Below are 25,311 nucleotides of genomic sequence, written 5' to 3' on the forward strand. Positions count from 1 at the left end.
GTAGTAGGCATATTGCCATGAACAGGACAGTATAACCAAGAGGTAGGAAATACCACACAGCTTGCAAGGGGCTAGAGCACAGCAACCTGGAAGAGAAATTTGAGCTTGATACTGCTTGCAGATTTGATCCCAAATTTTTGGAACGACCAAGTCAGTCATATCTGCTATAGAGTCTCTGAAAAAAAACCCTCAAGTCCCCTTATGCACCCTGTAATAATGTAGATAATGGATTTAATTAATTGTTGGTGGAAAAAAAAAGTTACTGCTTAAGACTCGTAATAAATTTTTGCTTGTTTTTATAGGAATTACCAGAAATAAAAAAATCTGCTAGGCCCTATGAGCCCCAAAGGTCCTCAGCTGCAATCTTAATTTGCCCCATTTTATGTCAGCTACACCTTTTGCCTATTGCTGTAATTCATACTAAGTATCTTAGGGCTCATTCAGTTATTACTGCTCCCTCTTCTTCTTAGTTGGCATAGGATCAAGCCCCAAAAACTGAGCTTCCAAAAGACACTTAGCTGGTCTCTCTGACCTTTTGGCTACCTCTTCTGGCCTCTGAGTATGCTTGGTTTCATCTCCATACACTTCCTTCTTTACCAACCTTCGGCAGTTCCTTATTACAGTTGTAGTGCATCAATCACCCTCTGTTCCACTCAAAATATGTGCCTTAATATTTTATTCTTCAGGATTGCTCAATTTCCTTTACCATAATTGCTGGGGCCTCAAACAGATGTAAAACATCAGTATTTTGGTTTTGCTTTTAATTAGTTTTGTATATCTTCAGCTTGTTTTATCTTGCTAAGAGAAACTAAAAATACTCAGAAAAGTGAGAGGCAAACGCGTGCTGTTGCTTGGATTGTGCCTTATTTCCTGCTCCTTAAGGTGTTATTAGCAATTAATTCTTCTGAGTATATAAATCACTTAGCATGATTATTGTTACAAATTTTTTGTAAACTTCTCTGGGTGCATACGTTGCCTTATATGATTAAACTAGCTTTATTTTTACAGATCTGGATGATACTTCCTTGCTATTTTTGCTTACCTATCTCTCCTAACAATATTAACACCAGAAGCTGGTGGAAGTCTTTTGTGTATCCTTTTTCCAAGCCCCACCCTCATAGGAAATAAAAATACTTTATTTATAGTATTTTTTTTTAAATGTAATACAATAGCCTTGATGATACTTCTCATTATAAGAATCTATTTTGAATCTGTTTCGTTCAGCACTTTACTCTCACCAAGGAGAAAGGACTGAAACATGACATACTTTGAGCTTATGCTGATACGACACCTTTGCTAAACTGATGGGATGGCTGGAGAAGCCTCACACTGAAGCATCACTGTCTTGCAAGGGACCAAATGGCTGGGAAGCAGGTTACTGTCTTGGCAAATCTACTCTTTTACAGCAGAGACTTGAAGGTATGAAACGGTAAGTGACACTGTGCACTCCAGAGTTACTAGCTTCATAATGATGAGTGAACAAATTTGCTATTTGGGAATGAAAGGAAAACATCAGAGCACCAACTTAATCAAAACACATGTTCTGCTGTAGAATGAGCAAATGAAGTACAGTATAAATTTAATGAAGTTAAGCTGACATATGATAGTCTTCCTAGTAGGATGCTCAAATTAACCTGTATGATGGTAATGCTAATACAGGAAAAAAAAAAAAAAGTAAATAAAAAACAGGAGCAAGCCAGTTGAAGTGGTTACATAATTATTTTCATCAAATATATTGTGTGCTTGTTTGGAATTCTACATATTTATATCATGAATATTTAAAAAGTATTATGCATGTGCAGAAGGGGGCTAATATTGATCAGATTAACCATACACTTATGTCAAGACACAACAGTAATACTGATTACAGCAAAAATCTAGCAGATTAACTGCAGTTCAGATTGCTATCATCTATGAAGATGGAAACATGTAGATTTTCCACGACACACAGCTGAACAGACAAGATGACTACACCATTTATACCCATACATCAAGATATTTGGCCATGCTGCCTTTTAAAAGCTCTTATTTCTTCTCCCCTTCAAAAATACTGAAAACAAAACTACAGAAAGATTTTTTGGTGGAAAGGTCAAGATTAAAATAAAACCAAGACATTTTGCTTCAGCACATGTAAGTAACTTATCAACTCTGCACCTCAGTAAGTCTGTTAATCCCACAAAATATTTATTACTTTCATTTTGACTCATCAAAGTCAATAAACATGCACTCACTGTGTGACACCTCTCCACAGAACTACTGATTCTCTTACAGAGGTCCATGTAGCCTGCTTAAGCAGGCCGGGAATGTTTAGCCATCTGTGGAACGAAGTTCATGTGCATTATTGGAATGAACGCATACAGAGAATACAAAGATACAAAGCATGATTTGTGACTTCTGCAGGAGGAGGCTAGGAGCTCTGGTTGCTGCCTGAGATCAAGAAATTTATTCATCACAACAGAAACCACTAAGGATCTGTCTAAGGTATTAGAAACAGATTTTCCTGAAATAAAATGAAATCATTCTAATATGACCAGGTGAAAACAGCAACTTCAGCTGTGTGAAGGAATGGACAACGTATTCTACAGATCAGCTGGCTTTATCAGTGGCTGTCAGAAGAACTCCATAATTTTACATCATCAGGGGGTTATATTCATCTCTCAGAACTGGTCATGTGTGGCTTTGTATTTGATAATTCAAGAAACCAGGCAACCATACATTTCATGCACTTCCTCTAAACCTCCTAACGCTGGACGCACGAATTGGATACAGCATGCAATACCATGGCATGCTGACAATGAGCTTTTTCTCATCAATCTTCCATTAGCTTCAGTGCTTAATTTCCTGTGTAAATGTATGCAGTGCACTTTTGTAAGAGCGCAGACTACAAGCCACATCCTATGAAAACCAGTGAAGTTAGCGTGAATAAAGTAACCAGGATAAGCACTGTTATACCAGATCTTTTCCATGTAACTAATGTTTATTTTAGGAAACAACAAACGAAAAAACCCACCACAACAACAAACACCTGTAATGCCTCATATTAAACAGGCCTGCTCAGAACTGAACCCTACAGAGCTCCCACTGCAGGTGCGTGGAACACGAGATCTAGACGGACACAAACGATGCACTGGCAGCCTCTTAGTAGCCGTTACTGCAAGTGTGCTAGTGCTGCAGCCTACACAGATGTGTGTAGAATTGCTATTATTTTAATCTTTCAAATATAAAAACATTAAATTGCTACTTAAAACGTGGCACGAATATGGCTACACATCACTTCTGTGCTTCTGTAAGACTAAGGATTAAATTGCTTATACCTCCACGGAACCTAATTAAGACACCGAACGTGTGCATATGACCAAATGCAACATTTGTCTTGGTTCCACAGGCACTTACAAACAAGCACTGTAGGAAAGCATATCATCCCAAGATAACTTTGGACAGAAAATGGAGCCAGGTTCTTCAGAGACATGTAAAGAAGGAGGACAAGAGAGAACAGAAACTGAAACGAGAGATTCTGACCAGATACAAGAAGAAACTTTCTTCCCACGAGGACAGCCAAACAGCAGAGCAAGTTGCCCAGAGAACTTGCGCAGTCTCCATACTCGGAGGTTTTTGACCTCCACCTGGTTAAAACCCTGCACAATCTGATCTGACCTCACCAATGACAATGCTTTAAGCAGGAAGTTGGCATAGACAACTCCTGAAGCCTCTTCCAACCTCGCTTTTCCCATAAACCTGTGAACGGAAGTTTTTGAGCTCGTATCATAAAAGATATGCATCCATGATAATAGATGACTGGAACTTTCTTATGTTGCTGCTAAAATTGTTGGCTTAATTCCAACTTCCCAAAGCAGGATGGGCATGAAACAAAGAAGAAAAACCAAACCTTTATTGACATAAACCAAGACAGAGTGGCTTAAGGTTTCCCAAGTATTAACATTATAATTAGGAAACAAGAGTTTTTGTTCCAGCTCTGGGTTTCTCACAACATCCTGCCTTAACAGGATCTCTTGGAATTTGTGACTACTTTAAGCACAAATTGTTCTTCCAAAGAGATGTTGACTTTTGTGGTCTATTAAGCAAGCAATACAAAATCATACAGTGACGCAAGTGCTTCGGGCTAAGCTGTACATAAATCAGCTTCTTCTCCTCAGGGATTTTGCAAAAGTATAGACAAGATTAAAAGTAAACTTCAGTGTTCTGGCAATAAGTGGTCAGGAAACAAAGGCAATTCATACAAGTTTGCTCATTGTTGCATCTTCAGGTGAAAATGTATCTGTTTATATCTGTCTCTCTATAGAGATGCAGTAATTGCAAGGGGAAGAATACAGATAGTCCCATCTTTTGGACTGAGTGAAAATCAACACACATTCCATGCCTTCGGATCCTTCTTCCAGAGTAACCATCTCCCATTTATGGCAGACTGCTAGGGTAGCCCTCAAAGAGTCAGAAAAATGTATGCTACTGTCTGTAGGAAAAAAGGACAGAACAAACATGTGTGCACCAGCAATCACAGTCGTGACTGTTTTAGCTTGCTACAGCCTCCAAGAAATCCTAATGGGTACATATCTGGGCTCAGATGGAAGGCGAACAAAACAAATTAAAAAGAAATCTCTACAAGAAAATGCTTTACAGAGAATTTCTACAGAGGTTTTTGTTTATTTACTTCTCTAGATTGTGCTATTGTGTACTTTATTTATTTATTTTTTGTCCCCACTGGTGTGGAATGAACTACCAAATCCTTTGCTGGAAGACCAAATTAACCAACAATATAAGCAGATGCAAACAAATAACAAAAGCCTACTCCTATCAGTGAAAATTCTGACAATCTTATTTGCAGAAGTGGTTTCTGTGTAATTTTTTGACTAACATGCTAGATACAAGGGCAGTTATAGTTTGCATTGGAAGTCAAGGAATGGGTTGATACGAAGTATGCATTTTAGGACAGTTCCGCTCCACAGCATTCCACATGAAAGTTAACCTGGAAATTGCTAGCACTGGCAGCAGCCAAGGGGTTGGCATGGGAATGCTTCCCAAGTACTTACTCAGGTTCTTATATTTACTGATGGTGGTCCCCATCTATCGAGCAAGCTATCTCATACATGTTTCCACTAGTAATACTAAAAAAGAAAGTCACACATAGCTTTGGTTTATTTTTTCCAAACATACTTCATGAGACAACTTTCAGCTTGCAATGCCTCATAATAACATAAACAGTCTTACTCTGCTGTTTTTATTCAGACAAGATGCCCATTTGCTTTGATAAAATGTTCAGTAATACGTAAGAAGCACGTTCAGAATTAGTAAAAGGGTAAACTGCAAATTTTTAGAGAAAATTATCTAAATATGACAGCAAGATTAACATTGTATGTACCCCCCAAAATTTCATCTTTTTAATCTAGACTTTACTTCAAGATGTATTTTTTTTCCAGTTCAAATTTCAAAGCACTGCAGGCATTTGTGCCAGTTTCAGCAATTACATGTGTTATTTTCTTCTAAAACAACTTATTTGTATCTGATGTTACATAACAATACAGGAGTTCAGGTATCTATTACATGAATAATGTAAGTTGACTGCCCATAAAAGCCCAAGGTGCCATGCCTTGTGAAATCCTTTTCTATATCCCAGTCAGCAAAGCTGTAAACTGGCAAAGGCATTAAGCACAGAAATTTCAGCTTTAAAAATAAGTCCTTTCCACTGGGAGCTCATGCTCAGGTTGACGATCAGGGAAATTTTATTTGTTGATTTTAATTGTTCAATTGATCTCTGCCTAAATATCAATAATCAGAACAGTCACTGAGCTTCTGACAACTGCAATAAAATATGACCAATGTGTGTTCAAGTTAACTCTTGTAGGATTCAAAAAGAAAAGAAAGAGACTTTCTTTTTCAAGTCTTTGACAATTAAAAGTTTTTCTACAGAACAAAAATAACTCTGCTTGTAATGTAACTTCCATGTTCCAGCTTCTATTCCTCCCAGCTCAAAGCACTTTATAACATTGGTCCAAATAGTTCATGCTTTATGCTTGGAAGCACTTTCATTAACTATTTATGTAGGTACAGAAAGCAAGATTTGGTCCATGATAAATAATAAATCTTCACTAGATTTAGATGGGATCATTTCAATGAAACATGTTTTCCCCAGAAAATCCTAATTTCTTGAAGCCATAAAAGTCGGTGGAAAAGGTCAGTTTCATCTTATTGAACGTTTCAAAGATATTATGGATGGATGTTTCCAAATTAAAAAGTAAATAAATCTCATTTTCAAAACATCTCATATTCATATAAAAATCTCACATTCAAAAAAGTAACTTTCATTTGGAAATTTCAGCTGAATACAATACAAAAAACCCCTCAAAACTCAAATAGGTTTTGGGAACACAAAATACTTTCACTAGTCTGTGCTCAGGTGTCTTGGAGTTGAAGGCTGCAGGAAATTTTCAAGAATTTGCCTTTTTGTCCATATAGAAAATATTCAAAATGTTGATATTTTTCCTGAGACTCATGTCTGCCCTTTATATCATTGCTCTCTATCTACACCTTACTGTAGAGATTTTACTGTAGAGATATATATGAGTTACTTCAGATCACAAAGTAATGGATCTTAGAACACTGAGAAACCTAAACAGTCTGTTTTCCAGTTAACACGTTGAAACCATTTTGTTTCTTACTTCTGTAAATAAAAACTAATAAAGTCCAAATCATAATCCAAAGATGTTCCCGTAAGCATCCCTGAGCCAGCCAGGGTACACTTAACAGAGTAGCATATAGTATAAGTTTTTGATCCTGCAAAACTGGGACCTCAACAAGAAGGCCATCAGTACCCAACTGCAGTTAATTTAAAGCCTTCTAGGGTATGACTGTGTAAAGTGAATTTACTGCACTGTAATTTGCGTATATTGAGTCAAATCAGCCCGTCTGCACATGAAGAAAGATGGGCGTCATGGAGCTTTTCTCTCATCATTTCAATTACTGGTAGGGAATTGGACAAGACCCATTCTGGCTCAGTAGTTGCTCTGTTCTCTAATCACGCTAAGTGCTTAGAACCCAGAAAGGGAACAGACCAAAGCTAAGCAAAAAATGCAAGCCAGACATGGAATGGAAAGCATACCAGATAGATGCCAAGCCTGCTAATTGAGAAAGCCCTATCAAAGTAAGGAACAACACCCCCGCCTTGGTCTGGTGCTGACACCCCTAGCACTGCACTCACTTAGCCGTTCAGCCTTCCACGGACCTGCCAGCAAGTATTTCTCTTCTTCTCCACTTCCCCACCAAACACACAACTCAGTTCTAGGTCTGTTCTATCCCTCCAGGATATCACCAGAGAGACTGCCACATCTCCCGTAGCAGTAGCACCAGAGCAATGAAGCTAGCAGGGTTAAATATGCAGAAATTCACCATTTTGGACCAGAAGGGAGAAAAAGGACTTCCCTGCAACAAGACAGTCCTTTCTACCCTGTCCTGTACAATTTCAGAATTTAGCTAGCAACTTCTCAAATATTATACATTACATATTTATATCATAAATATTACAATTTCACATCTTAACAGGAGAGATTATTTACATATAAATGGATCCTAAAAAGAAAAACAAAAAAACTCCACACGTGTGAATGCTCTCAGAGATGGCTTAAAGAACCAGAACTTAAAGAACTTTTTTCTTTGTGATTAATTTTAGTATTTCTGCAGTTACAAATAACCTGAGGCATTGAAAATTACCATACTAAGGTATCTTAAAGGCTGAGTCAGGACTTACTGCTGCCATCAAAGACCCTGAAAAGTAATCAGAACACAGTCATTTGTCCTTTGGATGTTGTTTTGGTACTAGCTCATTTAACAGGGTGCAGGGAACCCAACAAAATCAGTCTCTCTGCCAAGGTAAAGCTGAGGGTTTGGCTTAAATTAACAACGCATGCCAGCAGATATATAAACTTAACTAAACACAAAAGTCTCAACTGAACTAGAATTTTAAAACAGCCCAACTGGAGTTTTCATTTTATATAAAAAAGGGAGGAAAAAAGTAGCTATTTTGTCACGGGGGGAGTTGCTGAGACCTCCCTTCACAATGGCAACAAAGAACCCGCTGGCATTCACCAAGAGACCACCCACAGTACATACAGTACACTGGAAATGTCAAGAAAGAGCTGCATGTGAAAATAAAGAATATGTGCCCTATTTCCTATGAAACACTTCAGTATGGCATGCATAATGTTTTAAAATTTTCCACTGACATATTGGCAGTTACTCCAGACCAATCTGGATTGTCACTCAAATGTCAAGACAGAAGGAGAAAATGCAGGGCTAGGATTTTTCCTTCACTTTAAACTTACCCATAATTTTACTGTCAGTCACCACAACCTTCTTGCTACTAATGGTATCCCCTAAAAAACTGAGAGGCGGCGTGAGCATTTCTAAGACCACTACTCTGCCTACTCAGATTCCCACTTCCGACACGGAAACTCATTTCTGGAATTGTAAAATAAGGCACCACGTGCCACGTTGCCATCACACCGGTGTAAGGAAGGGACCTGGCTGTACAAAGACAGCAAAGAGCTGATAAACAAGAGCACAGGCGGCTGCACAAATGTAGCCAGAGTCCAATTCTTCAGCAGTCAGCATGGTATTGACTGAATTATTTTCCTGAGAAAAATCTTCAGAGAGGTAGTGGTGTGATGCTTTTATCAGATATACCCATACATTAATACTAGGTCATGCAGCAAACTCCCCAAGGTGAGGCTGCGAGGTACAAATACGACATCATATTACAGAAACGTCCTGCTTTGCATTATGTTCCAGGAAAGAAAAAAATAATCCAAATGCATGGAAATTAAATACGCAGGTCATCTGTGTTAATTTACTGCCCTGACTTGAAACCTCTAGATTTTAACATACAAACGCAAAGCACAACTTTCTAACATTCCCTGGTAAGCAGCTGCTTTATGAATAACTGGAAGAAAACCTTTATGCTTGGTCACACCACCAGCAGGAGACAACTGGCTTTTCTCATGTAATACAGGGAATTGCAGCCAGTACTTCATTAAAACACAAGACACTTTGGCAGACATGGATGCTGAACATTGCTTACTGTTCACATCTGTGGATAAATGACAGCAGGCTGAAACTGTTGCCTTCCACTAAAGAGCAAGTACATGATCCAGTGCAGTTAATCAATAAGATAATGGAATGAATCAATAGCAAAGATTTTTAGGAGGTCTTAATTAAACAAACACTTGCAGATACAAATGATGTCTTCAATCTATTGATGGTACCAGGGTGAGGGGTTAAACATGAACAAAACCATCAACTTTATTTTACCAGCATGTATTTCTCTAAAGTACCATATAGCCCCATGGCCTCTGTATGGGCCCATCACCACAGCCCTATTCATTTTTACCACCACATTACACAGGCATACTAGCCCATAATAAAGCAAATAATAATAATAACAAATTAGCGAGTAATTCAAGATGTAATGACAAAGTAGACGAAAGTCACTATCATCCACTGCTATTTTTTTTTCTGCCAAAGGTGCAACTACCTAGCCAGAAGTGCTAATAAATTCAGTTTCCAGCTGCAAGGTGTACAATTAGAATAATTAAAGAACACCCAAATTGATGGACCCATTAATGCAGGAGCTCTCCAGTGGGCCTTCTGCACAAACATGGGAAGTCAATATTTTTGATTCCCCCAATGGTTCTGTGCGAGGCACTGTTTTAAAGAGACATCAATCTATGATGTCAGCATTTATCTAATGAAGCTTCAAAAATCAATGTCAAGATGGCCTGCTACATGCATGCACCCAATTTGTCTGTTCTCCAAGGGACGCTAGATAAAACAAAAACATTGTAAGAGCAGTGAAAACTGACTGCGACCACTCCACCTGACCTTGACGATGTTAATGGCAGGAGAGAAACTTCACCTGGCTGTAGGCACAAACGACAGGGTTCCAAAGACAACAGGCATTACTGTACCTATTATATAATATGTGTAGATATAAAGCAATAGGTATTACAAAGAGAAAATGAAGTGGCTTAATTTAAGGCCCTCTGAAAGTGCCTTTGTCAGCTGTACAGCACAATGACAAAATAAACAGGTGGTTGTTTTTTTAAAAATGATTATAATCAGGATTCTTAAGGATAACAAGATTACCTTAGCTATTAATATAATTCTCCTTCCCAGTGCCAGCAGTGTCTTCCTTGGCAGGATTCTCGTCTGCACCCAACAGCCAGCACGTTCAGTCCCTTTCGCAGCTATTAGCGAGGACAGCCACTTAGCTTTGATGAAGCTGTAAGTTCTTTTAGCGATTTTCTTGTTAGAGTTTAAGAGTCACCTTACCCTCGCTATTCTGTCCACGAGATTCCCCCAAACTGATGTTTTGACACCGTACCAGACAGAGAGCGGAGGGCTAAGTTAGCTGCGCTCTCTCTCTCTCTCGTTTGAATAATAAACTGGTCTCTGGTTGCTCTGAGGTAGGGCTGCTGGGTTTGTAACTGGAGGTGACAGGTACTCGCTAGCAGATGGGCTGTCTTGTAATCTTTTTCTTTATTCACAGCAACTCTGTCTCTTCCTTCTGTTCAGCCTATTTACTCCTGTTGGTAGCATGTAAACAGTTAGGTATGCCTCAGACAGTTCAAAGATGTGTTACGTGGGTGAATTAGTTGCTGCAGGATGCCTGTCTGCCTCCCTTCCGACGCGTGTCTCGCGTGTTCCCTTTGCCAGCTCTCTGCCCAATTAGCTGGTGAGGCCGGGGCCCAGTCCTGAGCTCCTCAACCAGAGGAAATGTCCCCTGAATTCACGAAGGGGCCTCACAAGGTGGGAAGTGGAAAATCAGCACGAGGATGCCACGCTCCTCCGTCAGAAAATGCTGCTTCCCACATAGCTAGTAGACTTGCTCAGTGTTTAGCCTCTCTTATCAAAATACAACGTAGCATAAAGCAGGTAATTTAGCTCCTCGTAAGCTTTGTCTCAGTGCATGAATTAGAGAGAAATCTATGTATTTTTTCCTTATAAAATTACACAGAATAATTTCCTTAAATCTGTGTATTCTGTAGGACAGCACTGACAACCAGGACAGTTTCTGAAGAAGAATGCTGTCTCACAACAAGTACAGTAATATTTCATACAGGCTTCCTTTTTCCTTCACTTGTCTGTTGCAGAAGTACTGCTGATTTGTCTTTACCCCTCAGCTAGCACTGGGGGACCAAGTCTTCTGTCTGATGCAGTCACATGAGGACTGAATCTGATTGCTGATATTTTGGCAAATATCGCTGGGTTTTGTATTTTAATACTAACAATGTTCAGTTTGGCTCCTTTTGGGAAAACTAATTCCCTGTGGAACAAAGTTGCTCCTCAACATAAACATACACTCTTGCATGTTTATGAAATATTCTTTTTATTTATTTATTTACCTTCCTAATGCAAAGTGGAATTTTCAAAATTGCCTATGTGCTTTTGGAGCAAAGTCCCATTAACCTCCATAGGGATTCTATATTTAGTTGTATTTTATTTACCATCCTTTTTTATGCAAAATGCAAGGCAGCTTTCAAAAATAAGCATGCACATTAATTTTAAGAACTACACTTCATCCAGGAGATGTTTTCCATAGATATCTAATTCTATAACTATTGTGGTAACAGAGCATTTGCTGCACAAAATGCAGAAGCAGTCCAGTAGGTAATAATTCAGCAGCTCACATTTTAGTGGCACAAGTGAAGAATTTTTCCTGTACTTTACGCCAACTATTTTATTTTTATTTTTTCCTAAGGTTATTTCAGGTTTCCTATTATTATGGAAAATGAGGATAAAGATTATGATCTACTGCTGTTGAGTAAAAAAATAAATAAAAATCTAATTGATAACAGTCAGTAGATGCTAACATGTGTTATACATGTTCTATTGGTTAATTTTACTAGGTGATATAATAGGCTTCTGCTTCACGGCTGGGTATTTCCTTGTGCAAATATTTTAATTTCACAATCTAAGTTTTCATTCTTGGGGGGATACAGCGGAAGGGATGTGCTTCCATGGCACTCTGGCCAGTTAACTTATTCGCAAATCTGTGAAAAGACTGAAAGGGACTCGAGCGTAAACAAAGTGAAATCAGTCATTCTTTACAGAAATGGCTGCAGAAGGTATTTTGCACTATTCACCCATTTCTAGCAATTGTTTGAGATCTGCCCCAAAGGCCTCATTTCACAAACAGCAAGGCATGCAGGCATCAAAATATCAGGTTCTTAAATGTTTCTGTGAACCTAAACCCAAGCAACTATACATCTTATTCAAAAATAGGTCACCGTTGCCAGTATAAAACCCCTAGTATTGTGATAGAATATTCATGAATAGCTCAGAATGCCTGCAAAAATCACCAACTAATCTTTAGGAAGCGTTAAGATACTCCTTCATGATCTCCAAAGAGCTGACTGGTCTCAGTCGTACTTGAGAGATCTTTGTGAAGCAAAACTAGACTTAAAATATTAAGCTGTTGCAATTTTAATAGGTGTGATTCATATTGTTGTTGAAACAGTTGAATTGAAACTAGCCAGACTCACCACGTGTGCTATGGTCTTTGGAAGACCGTTATAAAGGCAATCTGAAATCAATACCAAGAAACAATTACAGCATCTGAATACCATTTGGGTGAAATAAGCTGATGGTGGTGATGCAACCAGCAGATGTATGTCAATACTTGCAACAAAGTACTCTACAGCGCCTGCACAAAGAGGGGTTGAGTAAATATCAATAAAGCAACTCCTATTACAAACAGCAAAAATGATAAAATCAATATTATAAAATAAAGTTAGCACATGGATGAACTCTGGGGTCTAGATAGCACTGCATTCACAGCACTCCTAAGTTTCTGGTCCCTGGGTATCTGCGAGAGAACAGACACTGGCCAGGTTTGTCCAGTGATCTGATTAAAAGAAACCAATGTATACAATGAATGGCAAGCAAATGTACAACAGAAATTCATACAAAAAATGAAGTATTTATGTCCTACAGCAGTAGAAAGCACGTATCTACTGCACCTGCTAGTCCCATGCACTGTCACGGATCCATTGAATAGCACACAACATGCTGGGTGCTGCCAGCACTGTCTGGTTAATGGGGAGACTCCGAAGGACTTCCCATTTGTCCATGAAAAAGGATAAATTAAGAAGAAATAATCCATTCTTGCCAAAAAATCATATGAAAACATCAAATCTCAGCAATTCTTTAAAAAAAGCAGCAACTAAATGGGTAAAACTGTGAGTGACAGCCCATCTGCAAGATGCTGTCTGCGGCCCTGACCTGCATTTGAAAATAGGGCTGTTTAGCCTTTTGAGCACCTAAAGTTGGTTCTATTGTTTGCATTTCATAGAAAATACTTTTGAAAGTAAACAAGAACCTTTAGTGAATTATTTAGCATACAAATAAACCAGCAAAGAAGGCTAAGTAGGCCAGTATGAACTAACTGGATTGAAATATTCATCTGTAAATAACTTTTCAATCTGCTGCTTTCACGTACAAATACTACATGGAACATTAGACACAACTAGCTTCTAGGGATATTTAGGCTCACTGGAGAGCAATTTTTATGTCTACTGGCATCTGTGGGTAGTGATATGGACTGACTGTTAATATAACCAACATAAAATTTATGTGAACACTCACTGCAATAGCAACACACTGTCAGACAGCTGGTGGTTGATGCGTAGCACATGCGGATTTTATATGCACTGTGTAAACTAACCTTTGCAATAAAGATTTAGCAGGTTTATTAGTTTAGGAAATCGCTATAATTAAGGATAATTCATAATGGCCGCTTATCCACTCTATAGCAATAGCTGCCTTAATTTAGACTCTGTTTCTTCGAGCCATAAATAAGTGTGCTGCTATCTTCTGCACAGATGTGGCATTCAACCTGTTCAAGTTGGTTGAGTTTCGCTTGTGTTTTCATCAAAAGAATTAGTAGATAAGCCTATAAAATGCACTTTGCTTGAAATAAATTAGCAAGAAACAGTTTGGAAGTTCGGAAACTCTACTGAGTAGCTCCTTTTTGGGAGGAGGGAGTAAAACACAGAAATTTTCCACATGACAGGAATGCACTATATGGTCACAGATCTGCCCTGAGACAGAATACTGGATTTGCATAGCTAATTATAGGAAAAAAATAATGCCTGTAACCTATGTGTATTATTTACAGTCTGCTTGGTTTGTACCTGAGGGTTTGAGCTCTGCAAGCCCCAGGAGCGACACTGTCTTTGCTCCTTTTGTCCATAGCCCCGAGCTGGGCTGCAGAAGAAGCTGTCTGGTGTCTTGTTACTGCAGGTCTTGTTACTAATTCCTGTGAAACAATTCCTTGCGTCTGCACCACACATTCAGTGGAAAGCTCTCTTCCCAAATTTTCAGCCACTGGTTGGAAACACTGTGGTTGTCTCTAACCAAACACCCACAAAGCCAGGTTTCCTTCCCTTCCCTTCCCTTGGACACAATTACATAGTCCTGGTTTAGTCGTTACACGGACATTCAATATCAGCACTCCTAAGAACAGAGGGATTTTGCCCCGCACAGGGCAAAGAGAAAGAATACCAAGGACATAACAGATGCAAGCAAGCTCTTAACCAGGACAGACCAGTCCTTGCTGGGGCTTCGCTGCAAGGAGCACAGATGGACCACAGCAGACATTCCTTTTTTTTTTTTTTTGGTACCATAAACAAGGGGACCCGTCACAGCCTTTCTAAAGTGAGCACTCCAGCCTCTGTGACTGGAGTAGGAAGAGTCCATTTCTTTCCAGGAATTGATTTAATAAAAGATCACTTTGTTCCAGATTTAGCCAGGGTTTTCAGCTGGGTGGCCTTCTCTACTGAGAGGAACTATAAAGGCTGTGGAAGACAGTAGTAAAAAGAAAGGAAAACAAAGAGCAAGGAATTTGTAAAGTGAGTTGTTGGAGAACGCTGCAGAGCTTGAGATGTGCAGGAGCACACAGATGAGCAAGAAAGCTGAAGGTACAAGGCACTGGAAGCTGCACCTGGGTTCCACTACATAGGATTAATGAGGTAAAACTGATTGGGGCTGATGTGGGAATGGCTTGGTAACACCTCTAAATGCAAGTAACTCTGCCTATGTTAGTACACCTGCCACTGATCAGGACCTGGTTAAAGCCGAGTGCTACCCACATGCTGCCTCCCCACGATTCCCCAGTTCTCCGTTCCCTTATCTCCATTACTCACTGTTGCCCAATGCTTCTCAAGGAATTTCCAGTTCTCCATCTCACAACGAGGGTTGGGTTTTTACCACCCCACACGCTGTACCTACCCCTACATGATTCCAACAGAGCAGTGGCCTCAACTGGGGTAACAGTCTAGGAAAGAAATCACTTCATGGTGCATGAGTCTGAAGATTTAAAGGAAATGGAAGAATTTAACTATTTAACTTTATTTAATTATTTAATTATTTGTGGGACTTTAAATGTGGGACTAAATATCAAACAATATAATATCACAAATAATTGTCCTGTCTTGATCTTCCCTACACATCTGCTCATGGTCACTGCAGGAGAGGGATACTCTGCTAAATGGATCCTTAGACATCCTCTGCATTATATGCACGTTTGTGCACACAGATTTATGGAATAAATGTCCAATTACTGTAAATATTTCAACTTGCTAGCATACAATACAGAAATGCTTGGCTTACTAATGTGTCATACCCAGATATAGCACAATGACCAGTGCTGGCTCTCTGAGAACTTTCTTAGTAGAAACTTTCCACAGATAACTACTTATCACAAAGTCCTACAATAAATGAAATATCAAATCAGTACAAAAAATTTACTACATTTGCCACTTGTGATCCCACTAGTACTTTCAGTACTCACATGATTAGGGACCTACCTAAGAGATTATGGTTTGAAGTGTCTATCATAAAATGTTTGATAAGATGGTTGCTGCAGCAGCTTGAACTATCAAATGATCGCAAGTTTGGAAGTAAACCTAAGTCTGGTTTTCCTGATTCCCAGGGATGATTCTTTGGAAGAACTCTGGATCAGTATCCCCAGCAAAAAAATTAAATACCCAGCTTCATGTCAGATGACTACGTATAACAGCTGAAGTTATTATTTCCTTATGTATAAAGCATAAAGACAGATATCTAGTGCTCCAGAAAACCGTCTATAGCCTTGTAAGTCTCCTGCCACAAAATTACTAATACATTGCATTTTTGGAGGGGGAATCTGCATTTTTTTTCCATTTAGATTTTGTAGTAACCTCGAAAGTGACAAAAAATGACACAAATTCACATAGTGACATGGCAAGTCAGTGCAACACAGTAAGTATTCACTTATTGGGATCAAGTCAATTAAAAAATAAGTTAATTTCCTGAACTGTCCTCAGTTTTCCCATTTAATTTTGTAGGCATTAAATAGTGCTGCACCTCAGATTGCAGAAGCAAATTTGGTCAGACTACGACTTCAGCTTTTCATTGTCAAACACTCAGGCTGAAAATATAAGACTTGATGACAAATGTATTTACTAGCAAAACCTAGTGCTGTGTTGACTAAGATCAAATGAAGAACAAAATGCCTAAAGTCTTCAAAAATTTTCTATTACACCATTGTGCTTTAAGATGACATACAGTTAGAAACATAAGTCATTATTACCAATATATTGACTGCATATCGTGCACATATTTTATATAGGCATATATTACACATCAAGCTGGGGCAGAACAACATAGCTTCATTTTTGTTTTCAATGGAAAAATATGGACACATAAATGGAAAACATTCAGAACACCTAGACAACATGAACAGTATCTAAATAAATGTGAGCATTAGAAACACAAATATCCTATTATCAGTTTTCTAAAGTATATTATAAAATGCTTCTAACATCTTTCTGCAGCCAATATATAAAATAAATAAATGATCACATTCAATTTTTTTTCATGAATTTATGAAGAGAGAATAAAACTATAGAGTATCTCTTCCAAGTCTCTTTGCAAATCCACGAAGCAGTAAAGAACAACTATTGCTTTAGCACCATTTAAAGCACAAGAATTGCAGTCATCATGTGCCTTCTGAGTGAAAGGCATGATGAACAGAGAAGGATAAAGGGAAACAAACATGTTATTTTCTTCATATTCCTAAGAGGTGACAAGAAATAACTGCATTTTCCCTCCCCAACTCAAAGCCACGATTAGAATGGAAATGGAAAAGAGGAGCTCTAGAGCTAGAAGTTTTGCTGTCAATGCAAGACACCTTTTGGCAGTATCCTCTTGCTCTCTGGGTTCTGACTAATATGTTCTGAATGAGATAAAAGCTCCTCCATTAGCATTCAGTTCAACCAACAAGGGCAATTGAGTATAGAAGGGAATTGCTTTGGCAATGGCATATTGCATAGAGCTGAATGAAAACGTGAATTTCTATGCCAGAGGAAATCCTGAAATTTCCATTGCTTTTTTATATATTGCATTTTTTTTTAATCAAATAATGCCCAAATAATTCCAAATTGCAATGCTCACTCAGAAGTGGGCAGAAACCCTTGGTTTTCAGTCTGAAACACTGAACTGAATTCCTTATGGTGACATACAGCTTGGTGGGAATCGTGGCAGGTCTGTGGTCAACATTCCTCGTAGGAGACTACATCTCCTATAATTTATTCAGTCATTTAACTCCTACAGGCCATTACATGGCTTTATCATACAAAGTCCAAAATGCATCAAAGATAATAGTGCCGTTGCCAAAAAGCTGAACAAGCAGAAGAAAATAGGAGACAATTTCAAATCACGCAGAATGAAATGTTTTTGAATAATCAGAAACCTGAACTATCATAGTTCAGATCAAACTCATACAAAATTAAACAGATTTTGCTTTATTAAAACTGAGATATTTTCCGTGGAATTTTTTAGCTTTTAACATTGCATCTTCTAGTGAAAAAAAAAGTGACCTATATTGTGATTAGCTCAAATAATTGTAACTGCAAAAATATGATAAAATGGGAAAAGGTTAGACACTGCTTTGCTAATTCTTATAATTCAAGTTAATTAATGTAAGTTTCAGAGTGTTTGCTGCATCTTTCTCAAATAAGAAGTTCTTGGACTTGGAATAACATATAACTCTTAACCTCTGCTTTAAAAGGGCTTTAATGTTCAAGATTGTAAAGGAAGTCCAAACCCTACCCGCACCAAAATAAAAGCTGAAAAAACATGAAAAATGGTCCTTTAGAATCTAAAAAGGTTTATGTTAGTAATGATTGGGAGGGTAGGGGGGCTCATCTCCTGAACATTTGTGCAATAGGCTGGTATTTATAAACTTATGTTATATATGCATGATCATTTTTTGGAGACAATTTTTATCGGCCAAATACACCATGTCCCACCTTGCATAAACCATCCAGAAAGTCTGTGCCCAAGACTATGCCAAAGAAGCAAAGAATGAAAACGAAACTACTGGAGTACGGAATAAATACTTAAAGCAACTCAGGCTTGCCTCTGATGTACACAAGTGCTCAGCAAAGAAGCCGGGGTTGGCGCTTGGGGCTGTCCGAGCTGGGTACAGGTACCCGAGCAGAGGGAACCGGCACCAGTTCTGTGCACTGCAGAAGTTATCCAGATACTGGCAGTGTGCACGGGAACTCTGGGCTCAACAATGAATGTCCATTTTGGAAGAAAAAATATTAAAGATTGGAAAAAATAATCCTGAGCACATGTGCTGAGGATCAAAATGACTTCAGAGACTGTCTCAAATGGATCATTTCTTAGAAGTGAAAGCCAGTGGCTAGGCTGAGGGGGAAAGGGAGAAAGTAGAGTTTATAAACTAAACAAAACAAAACTAAAACACAACTTCTGTCTTTGTTTATAACTCATTTCTTCCCTGAGAAATAAACTTTAATTTATCCAACAGGAATAATGAAAACAAGGTCACGAAAAGTGACTGAATTCAGAAGCGGCCTTGAAGGTTAGATTACATCTCTTTCTCTTAAAGAAACAAACAACAAATAGCACTGGACGTATCATTTGTTTTCTAAAGAATATTTTTAAAACTTCAAGTCAATATTTTTTTTCCAAAGAGAAATTCATTTGCAGCAGAAATTAAGACACTCTCCAACATATTAAAGGAGAAGGGGTTGGGTACTGATTTTTATGACCCATGGCTAAGATCAACAACTGAAGTACAACATTTTTAAAAAGCAGAACGTATTTGTTAACAGTCACAAGTTTCATTTGATTTGCAGATGGGGACCTCTATTGGTATAAAACAATTACTAAAAAAAAAAAAAAAAAAGACACCTAGAAACAGACTCATCGGCTCCCACTAAAATCACATTGGCCAAATTCTCGTTTGCATCGCGTGTCAATGTTAACCTGTACTGATTTAAATTAAAACTGCAGGAATCAGCCCAACCAAATGTAATTAATATCAGAATCTTGCCCAATTGTGAAAGACGTCAAGTATCCAAAAAAAAAAAAAAGCCTCCAAAGCAGACTGCTACAAACACACTTTGAAGTTAACCTCCCCGTCCGTATGCCTGGGGGCTCGTCTGTGTGTGCGTCTTACGGGTATTTTTATTGCAGCCCTTGTGTAACCATGCAGGATGCTGGCTCTGGACTGACATATCTCTGTGTTGGGCAGGATTTTCAATCCTTCATGACTATCTATTTGTCACTGCAGGTGAGTGGTGGCACTCCGGCTGATCCCCAGCCACTTTCACAGTTACTTATCTGTCTTTATGGATTCTTCCTGTGTGTCAAGTTGGTGCATAACAGCATTACTGTCAGGGTGACAAAATTGTCCCCAGAGTGTCACAAATGATTCCCTATCCTTATGGCTGCAAGCAGGTAGTAACACATCGACACTGCCTTTCCAAGCTCATCTTTCTCCAGCCCTGCCACCCGCCCATCACCCCGAACACCCGCGCATTCCAGCAGGGGTGCGTAATGCTCGCTGCTAACTGCGGCCCTGCTAGTTCTGCTCCTCCGGCAGTGCCACGAAAAATCAGCAGAGTTTGTTTGCAGGGGGAAATCTTTCTGTGTGGAACATCTGTTCCTCTGCCTTATTTTTAAATACTATTTTTTGGGGAAGAAAACACTGCAGAATTCCTGTTTTCTAAACACAGAAAACATGACTACAAATTCAAAGTAGTGAGACAGCCGTGCATCCTGATTTTGTAGAATTCTCTATGGTACCAGAGCTGATAGTTTTTTTGCTATGTTTCTGACATACAAAGCCTATTTTTATCTTCCTATTGTATGTTGCACTTTTTACCTAATTGTATTCTGCATGCACTAACACCTTTTTTACATAACAGTTCCTCGGGTCCGGTGCTGGCTGTAAACCCATGATGAATTAAAAATCTTATCAGACAAAGGCGGGTTTAAATATTTTTTCCCATAACACAAAAACATTCCAAAGAGGGGAAAAAAAAAAGCATCAAGTTAAAACAATTTATGCAACATTTGGAGAAAGCTGAGATTCTTGATGAATGTATTCAAAAAGCATGCTTCAGCCTCAAGGCTTGCTCAGTAACCTGAACACTACTTGGTGCTCATCACTCGGTACAATCTAGGATTTTGCTGGTTCTCAACTGAACCATGTTTCATGTAAGTGAGTGTTGCTTTCTTTAAGTCCACCGCACTCCAGTTGTTCCAAGAGCTTCCAGGAAGCTGTTCTGGGCGCGGCAGCTATTCCTGTGCTCCCTCACCCTGCTGGAACAGCTCGCCGCTGCGTGCCTCAGTTTCCCTACCTGTAAGCTAAAGGCTATTACTCCTTTCTTGCATAAAGATGCTGAATGAACTGCTGGGCGCCGGTAGCAAAGCTAGTCCCCATTAAATATACACCGAGATAAAAATAAAAAGCCTTTTGTGTGTAGGACAAGCCTTTAGCGAATGCCGAGGGTGTGCGTGTGAAAGGCAGGGCAAAGCTCAGCTGGCTGAGCTGCAGCAAGACTGAGGGCGGCTGCTCCCCGGCGTGGCCATGAGTACAAGTGCTCCCCCAGACGTGGCGCTGGGTGTCCGGGCGTCCCCTCCAGCCCTGCTCCTGCTCCGAGCTCCCGGGGCGGCTTGGTGGCGCTTCTGACGCCGGGAAAACAAACCTAAAAGCAATTTAGCACTACCTGCCCACGGAGTCAAAAGGCAAAATATCTAAAGCTTCTCCTGGAATCTCTGACCTCAGAGGCTGACATGGTTTGATGGGAAATTTAATGTAATAGTCTGAGAAAGCCAAAAGGCCTATTGTCAGCAATGAAGTCTGAAAGTTAGCAGAATTAATATAACTGTACAATGGAAGTGCCCTCGAGGGACAAGGCTGCAGAACCAGGGCAGAGGGAAAAATGACTTTTGAAGTCATTTCACTATGACATTCTGTCATCACTGCTAAACGGAAATAAAAAATCATCCGAATCACCACGCGCTTCTGTGTGTGTCCTCTCCTTATCTAATATAAAGCAATAACACCACAGCTCCACGCCCCACCTCGGCGGGCAGGGGCTCTGTGGGGACCCGGGGAGCTCCATTTTGAATTGCTAAATGCAATAAGAATAAATGCAAGTGGGAGTCTGCTCAGCAGAGAGTGATGTCTGGTCTGTAGCCCATCAAAGCCCAATAAATCTCAATGCTTCAACAAGAGATGAAAATGGTTATCTCATCATTTCAGTGCCAGGGTGAAATTTTCTCTGAGACGGAGTATTTTTATAGATGATTTATGGCTGGGAAGGGTAGTTGTTTAACAAAATGGCAGATAATGATAAATAGAAAGTAAATAGAAACAGCAGCAAGGGAGTGGTTCTTAGTTGCAGCAGTAGAATAAACAATATACTTACATAAAGTATATGTCACATATAAGTGCCATTATTCTAAATCCTATGAGTTATATGTTACTTGGAACATCACATAACAGAGCCGGTAATGCAATTTACAGGATAGGCAATTTAGCATGTACGCGAGGCAAATAAGTATCAAAATTCTTTTTGTTTCACCTGTGTTAATCCCACTTCACTGAAATTACTCTGGATTTATAACTCTTTAATAAACAATAAGGGACTCCGCATTCGCTGTACTTAATATATTATTAAATTGGGAGGGATCCAGGAGATGGACTAATTTTGCTGTCCTTGAAAATTTATTTTTTAACCCAATACTGTTAAAATTCACTGCGTGTACTAAGATACGAATACTTTTATAGAACGGGGAAAGTCTGATACATACACTATCTGGACCTGTTTTTCATTAAAATAATCTGAAAATATTTCTTTTTTATGAGCTTAGTTTGGATGACATGATAAAACAAACACTCAGAGAGTTAATGATGGGAAGAAAAAATCGGAAAAAGCAGAGCCAGCTGCCTTTTGGAGTTTTTTGAATTAGAGATACTGTAAACAGTGTCAAATTGGAGATAGAGGTTTGAGGTCAGGGTGCTCGGTTTGAGTTTCTTTTTCCTATTATGCATTTTTCCTGTGGCTGTACACAAAGGAAAAAAAAATCTAATTACAGCTTTAAATGCCCAAAATGCCATGTCCACCAAAAGCCCGCTGCTCATTAGTACTAGTAATTAACTTTACAACTGTCAACACAAACAGCGCCCAGGCTGACAGATAGATAGTAGCTCTGAGGGTGCTAATAAATCCGGAAATAACAACTTGACACGCAGATGCACAAAAGGATGCAGGTGATAAAGAAATGTTGACATCAAATCTAATTATCTTTGAAACGGCCAACTACTGCACAATCCACAGTAATGCACTGTTATTGCTAGTGATGAGCCCCACTGGAACGGCTCTTAACCACAGCATACAACCCGGCTTTTACAGCCCCTTGTCATATCTAGTGAGGACAATATCAAAAAGGAAATTATGAGTGTCATGACCCCTCCAAGTCAAAAACCTAGTGATGAATATAGGCTCAGCAAGGCATAGCAGATTACCCCCTTACGAGTTTTAAAGCCAGGATGATATATGACATTTTTATCAGGCACTTTCTCAGGAATGTCACCAAGAGGGAAAATAAAGGCCCTGAAAAGAGACGACTAGGTGAATTATGCAACTGTAATTGCCGATCATAACCTGATATGAGCTGAAATTGCTCTGTTTTCATATTGAGATAGCATAAAATTGTCGGGAAATGCAATGGCTCCTTAATGTGGCCTAGATGAGTCTAATATTCTGATCATTTTTCACTCAGCTGCTAGGTAAATAGTGCTTCTTTAACACAACCACCGTGGCCCAGGGCAATCTGGGGGCCCAATTTTACACTTGAATTGAGAAAATATGTGTAAACTACAATTTTTCATATTTTCTGCATACATAAGAAGATGAAACATCTTTATCATGTGTATTGTCTGGCTGAGCTTATACAAAATATTAGTTTATCTCTCCTACTTTGGTTTATTCCATAAGCAAAACACATAGATCTAAAGGACAGGCAATATTCTATATACAAAATAGGTCCATCTTTTATGCAGCTTCATATGAGGAATTCTACCATTTTGTTTCTGAAAAGCTGGCAATTAGCAAGTGAAGATTTTGCAAAATAAAATATTCTAAAACGCTCACATTTCTCTGCAAATCAGAGTGAAAATAGCAGCAAACAAAAGGTCACAGGAATATTTATCTGTACAACCCGAGATATTAGTTTAAACAATAATCTCTAAAAGAAAAGCAAGGTGAAGAGCAGTTCTTTATTCCCATGCTATGAGAGAAAATTATTTTATCAGAAATCTGCTGTATTAAATGTTTCAGATTTGCTTAAAAAACATCAACAAAAAACAAAAACCCACCAACACCTGAGTTTAAAAAAACACACACACACACAAAAACCACTGAGACAAAAAGCATGCTGCTACCCATTCTCAGATAATAATCAGCAATAATACCTGGGGCAGAAAGGTCATAAACCATACTTCCAAGACAGGAATAATTCATTGTACTACTATGTGTTTAAGAATTAGTTTGATAGAGTCACTATCTAGACTGTGAGATTTTGTCTATCAATCTGACCTTCTAAAAATGAACCAGCAGACTCCCACTTGGATCAAAACCTCTTTGCTTTTATGATGTGCATTGTCTTTCTTTTGGGTGATTTTTAGGACCAGGCTTATGAGGAGTGCAGTATCATTTATAAAATCTGTAAGTGTAGAAGAGAAGCAGTACAAACTGTTATATAATTAGGTGCTTCTTTCTAAATTTATTAACATAATTCCCCACCCAAAAGAAATCATACTGGAATGCAAAATCTTTTTGCTCTTCTGCTAAGATTCAGTTCAGAAATAAACAAGTACAAAGGAGGTCAAAAGGTTTAAATTTCTTTGTTTGCATTAATGTTATCAGTTTTTAATTCCTATATATCCCCCTTATCTAGGTGCTCCAACGCTAATTGCAGAGCAGCACTGCCTGGCAGTAATAACCAGCGCTCTGAAAACCCAGTGTGTTGCTGGTTACTGGAGATAAGAGCCCCTTAACAAAGTTGGATATATCTGCATCAACAACTTCCTTCCTACTCCCTTTTACATTTTATGCTTTCTAAAGGCTGAGATTTTGTACTAAATAATGTGGCAAAGTGCGATACCTTGTTCTACAGAGAGGCTTCAAGCACACAGCATTTCCAAAGGCTTCAGGGTGCAGGATATAAGGTTCTGAAAATAACACTTTGATACTTCAGCAGTCCCACGAGCCTTTGTGAAATATTTCTCTGGATAAAATAAAACAGGGTTGAAATATAGTTCCTAGCAATTAATACTGTGTGATCCTAAACACAGAGTTGTTCAGATCTCAAAAGAATTTAGAATTGTAGACACATCTATAATTATTACATTACCACTAACCCTATTATGAGCAGTTTTTATATAATTAACATACCTTCAGGGAATTTAAGAGGTACTTGGCATTAATTTTCAATCCCTATTCTCCATGAATTTGGTACTCAATTGTCGTGATAAATAGAAGACACATGGCTGTGATTATGCATTTTTTGCAACGATTATGCGCCACAGTAGAAAATACCTCGTAATATAATGCAGGCTCGCAGTTAGTGAGAATATATATTTACTGTTGTACTTGCATTCCACTCCTGTAATTCAAAAAGTCAAATGAGCAGTTTGCATTTCTTTTCCTTTTTTTTTTTTCAGCATCTGTTTACAGAAGATTTTTCCCACAGTCACTGGCACTTAGCAGGAAAATAAGTTACAACCTTGATCGCTCCCTTACAAAGTCACCGCGCCACAACTGGATTTATTTCATCCTCCTGTCTCTGTATCCCCCTTCCGGAGAGCACGCGCAGAGGCTGCAGCTGCTGTTGCTAAGAGACTGCTGCACCGCATCCCATCCCATCCCATCCCATCCCATC

The 25,311-nt window shown here is 38.8% G+C and overlaps 1 protein-coding gene across 15 annotated transcripts in view; it reads right to left on the reverse strand.

The window, feature by feature from the left end:
• The window catches only part of FTO (FTO alpha-ketoglutarate dependent dioxygenase), a 247,898-nt gene that overhangs the window by 28,085 nt on the left and 194,502 nt on the right, over positions 1 to 25,311 (reverse strand). Inside the window, exon 10 of one of the 15 annotated variants that reach the window (XM_080553051.1) lies at positions 8,454 to 24,657. The exons of the other annotated variants lie outside the window; for them this stretch is intronic. Within the exon in view, the coding sequence (XP_080409177.1) occupies positions 24,624 to 24,657 (34 nt within the window). The 3' untranslated portion in view covers positions 8,454 to 24,623. Of the gene's footprint in view, positions 1 to 8,453; positions 24,658 to 25,311 lie in introns of those variants that run through there. 15 annotated transcript variants of the gene reach the window in all.

The sequence above is a fragment of the Anser brachyrhynchus genome (genome assembly GCF_964034855.1).
Source record: "Anser brachyrhynchus genome assembly, chromosome: 12".
Classification (NCBI taxonomy): domain Eukaryota; kingdom Metazoa; phylum Chordata; class Aves; order Anseriformes; family Anatidae; genus Anser; species Anser brachyrhynchus.